Below are 10673 nucleotides of genomic sequence, written 5' to 3'. Positions count from 1 at the left end.
GTATCACTCTATGACTCTATCTACATTAGCATTTCAAAGAAATCAATAATGGCCTGGATGCTTAAGTAAAAGATCAGCCACTGAGCTACAATGAGGGATTTAATACATTAACTTTAGGTCCATTTCTTATCTTCTAAGATATTAGGTATACATCCCCTTCTCGCATTCTGAAAACACTGTAATAGAACCTTTTCTATACATATGAGAGGGTGCTGTAGAGTTTGATGGTTCAATGATGGCTCAATGGTGCTTGGGACACATCCAACAACCCCAGAGTAGGGGGAATGAAGAACCATAGATCATAGGTTTAAGGTAAAGGGGGACAAATTTAATAGGAACCTAAGGGGCAACCTTTTTCACATAGAGGGTGGTGGGACTATGGAACAAGCTGCCAGAGGAGGTATTTAAGCAGGTACTATAACATCAGTTAAAAAAACATTTAGACAGATACATAGATGGAAATTGAGACACCGGGACTGTCAATGTTGATTTACAAATAAATACACTAAGTACTGGAGCCACTCAGCAGGTCAGGCAGCATGTCTGGAGAATATGAATAGGTGACGTTTCAGATTGGAACCCTTCTTCAGACTGAAAGGAAAGGTTTAGAGAGATATGGGCCAAACATGGGCAATCAGACTAGCCTAGATGTGATATGGCGTAGACAAGTTGGGCCGAAGGGCCTGTTTCCATGCTGTAAGACTTTGTAACACAATGCTCCAAATGTATTATAGTTTCAAATTGGATGTTTCATGCAGTAGCAAATTTTGAACATAAAATAATGTAGAAACAAGGAACTGTTAATGCAGATGTTGCTGAAGAAGGGGCCCAACCCGAAACATTACCTATACGTGTGTAGGAAAGAAGGAACTGCAGATGATGGTTTACACTGAAGGTAGACCACAAAATGCTGGAGTAACCCAGCGTGTCAGGCAGCATCTCACACAAATTGCTAATGTAACTCAGATGGTCAGGCAGCTTCTCCAGCATTTTGTGGAAGATACTGCCTGACCCGTCAAGTTACTCTGTGTCTACCGTCAACTATCCATGTTCTCCAGAGATTCTGCCTGACCTGCTGAGTTACTCCAGCACTTTGTGTGTCCTTTATGCTACATTGTTCGACTGTATGATGAGACATTAAACTGAGGCTGTATGTACTGTCGTGCCTGAGAAACCAAAGGCCACCCTTTTGAAGAGTTAACCCAGTGTTCTAGACAACCACACATCATTAAAACAAATTCCGGTGGGATACACAGCGGCTTACGTTCCCTCAGTATGAAGAAGGGTCTTGACCCGAAATGTCACCTATTCCATCTCTCGAGTTACTCCAGCATTTTTGTTTCTATCGTCACCTCTCCATGTTCTCCGGAGATGCTGCCTGACCCGCTAAGGTACTCCAGCATTTGTATTCTTTTTGAAGGAGAGAGCTACATTTTCAGACTGTATGATGAGACATTAAACAAAGGTTTCAAGTACTATCTTGGCTGAGAAACCAAGGCCGCCCTTTTAAAGAATTAACCCATTGTTCTACACACACGTTCCGGTGGGTACAACGTTCCCTCAGTTTGAAGAAGGGTCTCCATTCCTTTTCTCCAGAGATACTGCCTGGCCCGCTGAGTTACTCCAGCATTTCTTTCTATGGTCACCTCTTCATGTTATCCAGAGATGCTACCTGACCCGCTGAGTTACTCCAGCATTTTCGTGTGTCCTTTTTGAAGAGAGCTACATTGTTAGACTTTACAATGAGGCGTTACACTGAGGTTTCATGTACTATCTAAGCTGAGTAACCAAGGCTGCCCTTTTAAAGAGTTAACCCATTGTTCAAAACACACAGAGTTGACTAAAGCTCATTCTGGTGGGGTTCCCAGCAGCCTACATTCCCTCAGTCTGAAGAAGGGTCTTGATTCCTTTTCTCCAGAGATGCTGCCTGGCCCGCTGAGTTACACCAGCATTTTTGTGTGTCCTTATTAGAAAATAGGTACAGCAGAAGGCCATTCGCCCATTCGAGCCAGCACCGCCATTCAATATAATCATGGCAGATCATCCAAAATCAGTACCCTGTTCCTGCTTTTTCCCCATTATCCCTTAAAGACCGAAAAAGGTGAATTCATTTTGGGGAACAAGGAAATGGCAGATGAGTTGAACAGGTACTTTAGATCCATCTTCACTAAGGAGGACACAAACAATTTTCCTGATAAAGTAGTGGCCAGAGGATCTGGGGTGACGGAGGAACTGAAGGAAATCCACATTAGGCAGGAAATGGTGTTGGGTAAACTGATGAGACTGAAGGCTGATAAATCCCCAAGGCCTGATGGTCTGCATCCCAGGGTACTTAAGGAAGTGGCTCTAGAAATCGTGGATGCAATGGTGATAATTTTCCAATGTTCTATAGACTCAGGATCAGTTTCTGTGGATTGGAGGGTAGCTAATGTTATCCCACTTTTTAAGAAAGGCGGGAGAGAGAAAACAGGGAATTATAGACCAGTTAGCCTGACATCGGTGGTGGGGAAGATGCTGGAGTCAATTATAAAAGATGAAATAGCCGCACATTTGGATAGCAGTAACAGGATCGGTCCGAGTCAGCATGGATTTACAATGGGGAAATCATACTTGACTAATCTTCTGGAATTTTTTGAAGATGTAACTAGGATAATGGGCAAGGGAGAGCCAGTGTGATGTAGTGTACCTGGACTTTTAGAAACCATTTGATAAGGTCCCACATAGGAGATTAGTCAGCAAAATTAGGGCACATGGTATTGGGGGTGGATTGCTGACATGGATAGAAAATTGGTTGGCAGACAGGAAACAAAGAGTGGGGATTAACGGGTCCCTTTCAAAATGGCAGGCAGTGACTAGTGGGGTACAGCAAGGCTCAGTGCTGGGACCACAGCTATTTACAATATACATCAATGATTTGGATGAAGGGATTCAAAATAACATGAGGAAATTTGCTGATGACACAAAGCTGGGTGGTAGTGTGAACTGTGAGGAGGATGCTATGAGAATGCAGGGTGACTTGGACAGGTTGGAGGAGTGGGCAGATGCATGGCAGATGACGTTTAATGTGGAGAAATGTGAGGTTATCCAGTTTGGTAGCAAAAACAGGAAGGCAGATTATTATCTAAATGGCATCAAGTTGGGAAAAGGGAAAGTACAGCGGGATCTGGGGATCCTTGTTCATCAGCCTATGAAAGTAAGCATGCAGGTACAGCAGGCAGTGAAGAAAGCGAATGGCATGTTGGCCTTTATAACATGAGGAATCGAGTATAGGAGCAAAGAGCAAAGAGGTCCTTCTGCAGTTGGTCAGAGCCCTAGTGAGACCACACCTGGAGTATTGTGTGCAGTTTTGGTCCCCTAATTTGAGGAAGGACATTCTTGCTATTGAGGGAGTGCAGCGAGAGTTGTGAATCTGTGGAATTCTCTCCCTCGGAGAGTGGTGAAGGCTGGTTCTCTGGATACTTTCAAGAGAGAGCTAGATAGGGCTCTTAAAAATAGCAGAGTCAGGGGGTCATGGGGAAAAGGCAGGAACGGGGTACTGATTGTGGATGATCAGCCATGATCACACTCCTGCACCTATTGTCTATTGTGGCAGAGAATTCCACAGATTCACAACTCTCTGGGTGAAAACGATTTTCCTCATCTCAGTCCTAAATGGCCTACCACTTATTCTTAAACTGTGACCCCTGGTTCTGGTTTCCCCCATCATTGGGAACATTTATCTACCCTGTCCAATCCTATAAGAATTGTATATGTTTCTATAAGATTCCCTCTCATCTTCTAAATTCCAGCAAATACAAGCCCAGTCGTCCCATTCTTTGTTCATATGTCAGTCCCACCATCCCGGGCATTAACCTGGTGAACCTATGCTGCACTCTCTCAACAGCAATAATGTCCTTCTTCAAATTAGGAGACCAAAATTGAACACAATACTCCAGGTGCGGTCTCACCAGGGAGGGCCTTGTACAACTGCAGTCGGACGTCCTTACTCCTAAACTCAAATCCTCTTGCAATGAAGGCCAATGTGGCATTAGCTTTCTTCACTGCCGGCTGTACATGTGTAGCGGCGCCTGCTAGTGCACGCAGATATCGAACCCGGCGTTCGGAAGCCACAGTCACGTGGCTCAGGAGGAGCTGTTGTTATTGCACGGTTTTTCCCTTGCGCACGTTAGTTCAGCGCTGACCACCGTTGTGGGCAGACGTGTCTGATAAGCCTGTATGCTGCAACTTGAACTTTTGAATAAAGATCTGTTGAAAACTCCAGTAGTCGTTTCTCAAACCACTAAACCTGCATGCTTTCTTTCAGTGCTGCTGCACCCGCTGAGTTTCTCCAGCATATTTGTGTACCTTCGATTTTCCAGCATCTGCAGTTCCCTCTTGAATGCTTTCTTTCAGTGACTGATGTACACCCAGGCTCATTTCACCTCTCTTTCTCCTAATCTGACACCATTCAGATAATAACCTGCCTTCCTGTTCTTGCCACCAAAGTGGATAACTTCATATGTATCCACATTATACTGTATCTGCTATGCTTCAGCCCACTCACCCAACCTATCCAAGTCACCCTGTAGCCTCTTAGCATCCTCCTTGCATCTCACACTGCCACCCAGCTTTGTGTCATCTGCAAACTTAGAGATGTTACATTTAATTCCCTTGTCTAAATCGTTAATATATATTGTAAGCATCTGGTGTCCCAACACCGTGCCGTACTGCACCCCACTAGTCACTGCCTGCCATTCTGAAAAGGACCCATTAATTCCTACTCTTTGCTTCCTGTCTGCCAACCAGTTCTCTATCCATGACAATACCTTACCCTCAATACCATGTGCTCTAATTTTGCACACAAATCTCCTGTGTGGGAACTTGTCAAAGGCTTTTTTGAAGAGACTTTACAATGAGGCATTAAAGTGAGGTTGCACGTACTGTCTAGTCAAGTCAAGTCACTTTTATTTCTATAGCACATTTAAAAAACAACTCTCGTTGGCCAAAGTGCTTTACATTGGTGGAGGTACTAACGTTATACAACATTGGTTCATAGATTAAGTACATACATAAATACATACATACATACATACATACATATAGCCCTCACTCAGTGGATGAAGAAAGGCTTGAGAGTAAAGATGAATTTGAAGTCTCGACTTAAAGGAGTCGATGGAGGGGGCAGTTCTGATGGGAAGAGGGATTCTTGGTTTCTTGGTCCTCCAAAATATTCCAAATGGAATTTAAACTGGAGGTGGTGGAGGGAGGACTTAAGCCAGAAAGGGTAATTGGGAAGAAAGAGCTACTTTAAATTTACCATATAACCATATAACAATTACAGCACGGAAACAGGCCATCTCGACCCTTCTAGTCCGTGCCGAACATATAATCTCCCCTAGTCCCATATACCTGCGCTCAGACCATAACCCTCCATTCCCTTCCCATCCATATAACTATCCAATTTATTTTTAAATGATAAAAACGAACCTGCCTCCACCACCTTCACTGGAAGCTCATTCCACACAGCTACCACTCTCTGAGTAAAGAAGTTCCCCCTCATGTTACCCCTAAACTTCAGTCCCTTAATTCTCAAGTCATGTCCCCTTGTTTGAACCTTCCCTACTCTCAGTGGGAAAAGCTTTTCCACGTCAACTCTGTCTATCCCTCTCATCATTTTAAAGACCTCTATCAAGTCCCCCCTTAACCTTCTGCGCTCCAAAGAATAAAGCCCTAACTTGTTCAACCTTTCTCTGTAACTTAGTTGCTGAAACCCAGGCAACATTCTAGTAAATCACCTCTGTACTCTCTCTATTTTGTTGACATCCTTCCTATAATTAGGCGACCAAAATTGTACACCAAAATCCAGAATTGGCCTCACCAATGCCTTGTACAATTTTAACATTACATCCCAGCTTCTATACTCATTTAGTTGCATCTGGTTGGGTAACTGGCTGTGAAACCAAGACCACCTTTTTAAAGAATGAACCTGTCGTTCTGCACATACCCACAGTCACAGGGAGATGACTGAAAGCACATCCTGGTGGGTGGGTGCAGAGCTGGCCTGTGGTACAGGGTGGGCAATGTTAACACTGGTGAGCGTTGCTAGTGGGTACCGGGGCGCAGTGCGCATGCGCCAGCCCTCGCCCCAGTTGCTAGGCGGTGACAGTTGAGCGCGGGCCGTGACTTTTCCTCGCGCTCACACTTTGCTCCCTCGTCCATCAAACCGCGAGCATGGCGGATCCCAGGACCCGGCAGATGAAAATCAAGACCGGCGTGGTGAAGCGGTAAGCGGGGAGAGGGATGTGGTGGGTGGGTGGGTTGTTTGCCGGTCCGGCCCGGCCCTAGACCTCTGTGTTGCCGCCGCCGCCGCCGCCACTACTACTTGGGCCTGATGCCTGGGACTCGAGTACTGTTCACCCCCGCCTCTGCTCCCTGCAACATTCACCGGTTATTCATGAGAGAAATAGCGGGGGCGGCTTGACCTGACCTGACCTGACCTGGTTTGCAATCTTACTTTAACGAGAATTCAAATGTAAACCAAATCGCTGTGAACGCATTGTGAACGACAATAATAAAACGCTTGGTTGGCGCAGACACTGTTCTTGATTACACAAAAAAGCTGGAGAAACTCAGCGGGTGCAGCAGCATCTATGGAGCGAAGGAAATAGGCAACGTTTCGGGCCGAAACCTTTCTTCAGACACAGACATAAACACTGTTCTTGATTCTTGGTTTCCTGGTCCTCCAAAATATTCCAAATGGAATTTAAACTGGAGATGGTGGAGGGAGGACTTAAGCCAGAAAGGGTTAAAGGGACACTGCACCAATGTCTTCTCTTTCTGCCTGGAGTCTGTTGCCGCTACGAATAAACATTTATAGGGTATAAATTTAGGCACAACGTAACCCTGCGGGACAGGCAGCATCTCGAGAGAAAAGGAATATTGTGAGGTTTTTGGTCGAGAGCCTTCTTCAGACATTTCCTTTTCTCCTATTAATTTTCTCCAAAGATGCTGCCTGACCCGTTGAGTAACTCCAGCGTTTTGTGTCTTTCTTCGATGTAAAGCAACATCTGCAGTTTCTTCCTACACATTTAGAGTATTGTGTTCAGTTTTGGTCACCTTTGATATAGTAGCAATGTTACAACATTTTGAGATTTAAAAAATCAAGTCTTTAATTTATCCCATCAGATAAAGCATAAAAAGAAGTTTAATTTGACACCTAATCCACTTTCATATCTTCAGTATTAAAAATGTTATGGCCATTTTCATACTCGGAAATTGGCATCTTGTTCCCTTTTCATTGACTTAACACAAAAGTTGTGATCGAGAACATTTAAAAGCCGATACCTTTCTTAAAGTTTAAGAGAACTGAAAGAAATTTTCAGTTATTATAGATTGAAGCATTCTGAAACAAATATGAAACAATCTTACTTAGATGACTTGAAATTAAAGCATATAATTAGTTAGTTACCTAATTGTAGCTAATTACAAAATTCAATTACTAGATCTAAACATCTATCCATTTCTTAAGAATAGATTAACATTTTTAAATAGTCTAAGTGTCCAAATAACATTCACACAAGAATTCAGAATATAACATAATTTTAAAATCTCATTGTCATGGGTTTATAGGCCGAATGGAAGGAATTTAATGTTTAATACCTGTAAATTAATGGCCATTTAAATCAGCTTGCGAGTGGGATTTTCTGGAACGGGACCATTTGGAATGTTCAGGATGCAGTGAATTTAGTCCCCCATATCGGCAGCAAATACACTGCCGGTTTTTCGGGGGGGGAAAAATCGCAACGTAAAATGTGAATGAAATACATCTCAAACACTTTTATACATAATAAAAATAAACTACTTTCTTTTACCTGGTCCTCCATAAAATCCGTCCCAGTTGTCGGCATGGACGGCTTCAGAAGCTGATTTTAAAATCATTCCAGCGATTAACTTGTCGGGTGAATTTTTTTTTTAAAACACAGATTCTTTAGCAACATTTTGCACTCCAACAAATATAATCCAGGAAAAACCCCGTTTTAACCCCCCCCCCCCCCCCCTCAAACGCGCCAAAATCGTGCACACGGCCAGTGGCAAAATTGCAGCGCCGCTGAAGGTAAGTATTGTAACATACCTAGATATAGGAAAGATGATAAGGTGGAGAGAAATATTTACGAGGGTGTTGCCAGGACTGAGATGAATCGAGAACCAAAAACGTAAGATTTAATGGGAACCTGACAGGTAACCTTTTAGAAACATAGAAAATATGTGCAGGAGGAGGCCATTTGGCCCTTCGAGCCAGCACCGCCATTCATTGTGATCATGGCTGATCGTCCCCTATCAATAACCCGTGCCTGCCTTCTCCCCATATCCATTGACTCAACTAGCCCCGAGAGCTCTATCTAATTCTCTCTTAAATCCATCCAGTGACTTGGCCTCCACTGCCCTCTATGGCAGGGAATTCCATAAATTCACAACTCTTTGGGTGAAAACGTTTTTTTCTCACCTCAGTCTTAAATGACCTCACCTTTATACTAAGACTGTAGCCCCTGCTTCTGGACTCGCCCAACATTTCCTGCATCTAGCTTGTCCAGTCCTTTTATAATTTTATATGGTTCCTTTTATGATTTTATTTGTTTCACACAAAAGGTGGTGGATGTTTGGGACAACTTTGGAAGATGCAGGTATTTTGCGACGTTTAAAAAGCATTTAGACAGATACATGGATAGGATACGTTTTGAGGAATTTGGGCCGAACGCGAGCAGGTGGGGACGAGTGTTGATTGGGCATGTTGGCTGGCATTACCAAATTGGACCAATGGGCCTGTTCCTACACGGTATGACTATTTATGACCTCTGTATGTCAAAGGCAAATGTGTTGAGAAGATAAAAACTCAAAAGGACAATTGATGGCAATTGAAGTGGAACCAAGTTGGGTATTGACTATGCTCACTCTAGTACGGAGTTCAACAATTCCACCATTCAATAACCAAGCATTGTCTCAAATTATGCATGGATTCGATTCAAAATTTGAGACCTGTTGTGAGGCAAATGAAACTTTTACACTGCTCGTAATTTACTTAAACTTTATTTAAGCTTCAAACAAATAATTCCTGTAATACATAACTTCAAAGTGTCTGGAAAATATCGCTGATTCCACAGGCGTCGCTGGCCCGAAACCCCGCACATGTGCACACTCTGGAAAGGCCCCACACATGCGTACACTTCAAAACCCAAATAGTAAAGAGCAACAAACATTTGGCTGGAGTAACTCAGCGGGTCGAGCAGCATCTGTGGGGCAAATGGGGTTGTCGACGTTTCAGATTGAAGGCTTGGGCTTTATATTAAACCTCTTGCTTTATTATTTCAACACTTCAAGCATTTTCTTAATTCTGGTCGCATTTTAAAACGTTTATACGTGTATAATTAACTCCCATGAATGTAAAGTCATAGTGAGCAGATAATTTGTTTGAGTGATGTGTACGTTTGTGTCAAACACCGGGTTAATTCTTAAAAGCGATGGCCTTGGTTTCTCACGCAAGATAATGCATGTAGCCTCAGTTTAACATCTTATCCTATGGTTTATCAAAGTAGCTCTTTTCTTCATTGATGTTTCAGCCAGTCTTTTCCACTCAAGTCTCGTAAGTGGAACTTGAACCTGTAAATTTCTGGCTCTGCAGTGATACTACTAGCTTGAACCATTAGCTTTGCCTGATTATGCTTTCTGGCAGACTGTTCTATGTGTAGTTCTTTTTTGTTCACAAGTTTGTTACTTTGAACCAATTGGGCCAAAAGCCTGTTTCCATGCTGTATGACTGTGAATCTGACTCTTCAAGGGCCTGTTCCACTTAGACGACTTTTTAGGCGAGTGCAGAAGACTCTGCGCTCGCCACATGATCACCACATGGTCGCCACATGTTTGCTGGTGGTCTCTGGTGAGACTCCTTCAAGGTCGTGAGGAGTTCCCGCATTCTGGGAACTAGTCGTGACCTCAGTATGGTCGCCGCAAATTTTCCAACATATTGACAGATTTTCTGCGACCAAAAATTGATCGCCATGGAGAAAATCGATAATCCTGTAGTCGCAGGTGCAGTTGTAGTGTGGTCGACATGTAGCTATGGGTAGTCGTAGGATATTTTAGTTAATCGCCTTTACTGACCGGGCATTTTCATTGGCTCATTGGGGGGAAAAAATGTAAGCGCAAGTTTTCAGAACCATGGATAGCCGACCGGTAATGTTAAATGCCCGCCAAACTTCATAGCTGTGTATCTCTGGCTTATTAAAAGTTGTCTGGCGTCTCTAAAAGTGTCCACCCTTCTCCTCTCCCTCCACCCCCTTCTCTTCCCCCTTTCCCTTCCCTCTTTCTTCTCTCCCCCCTTTTCTCCCCTCCCCCCCTTTTCTCCCCCCCCCTTTCTCCTCCCTACCTTTCCCCTCCTCTCCCTCTCCCCCCCCTCCCTTCCCCCCCTTTTCTCTCCCCCTCCCCCCTCTCCCTCGTCCCCCCCTTCTCCCCTCTCCCCCCCTTCTCACCCCCCCCCCCAAAATCTCCCTCTCCCCTTCTCCCTTCCCCCCTTTTCCCCTTCCCCCCCTTCTCTCCCCCCCCCCCCTCCCTCCCCCCCCGTTCCTCCCCCCCCCTTCTCCGTCTCCCCCCCCCCCCCTCTCCCCCCCTCCTTTCCTCCCTCCCCCCCCCTTCTCCTCCCC

General features: G+C 44.3%; 1 protein-coding gene across 1 annotated transcript in view; it reads left to right on the top strand.

Annotated features, from left to right (window-relative positions):
* The first annotated feature begins 6100 nt into the window (after positions 1 to 6100).
* tbca (tubulin cofactor a) overlaps positions 6101 to 10673 on the top strand; it is a 59556-nt gene continuing 54983 nt past the window's right edge. Inside the window, exon 1 of the mRNA XM_055631554.1 lies at positions 6101 to 6263. Coding sequence (XP_055487529.1) covers positions 6211 to 6263 — 53 coding nt within the window. The 5' untranslated portion in view covers positions 6101 to 6210. The remainder of the gene's footprint in view (positions 6264 to 10673) is intronic.

Source organism: Leucoraja erinacea, chromosome 3 (genome assembly GCF_028641065.1).
Source record: "Leucoraja erinacea ecotype New England chromosome 3, Leri_hhj_1, whole genome shotgun sequence".
NCBI classification, from domain to species: domain Eukaryota; kingdom Metazoa; phylum Chordata; class Chondrichthyes; order Rajiformes; family Rajidae; genus Leucoraja; species Leucoraja erinaceus.
Note: the sequence above shows the minus strand (reverse complement) of the source record. Positions and strands in the feature narration are given on the sequence as shown.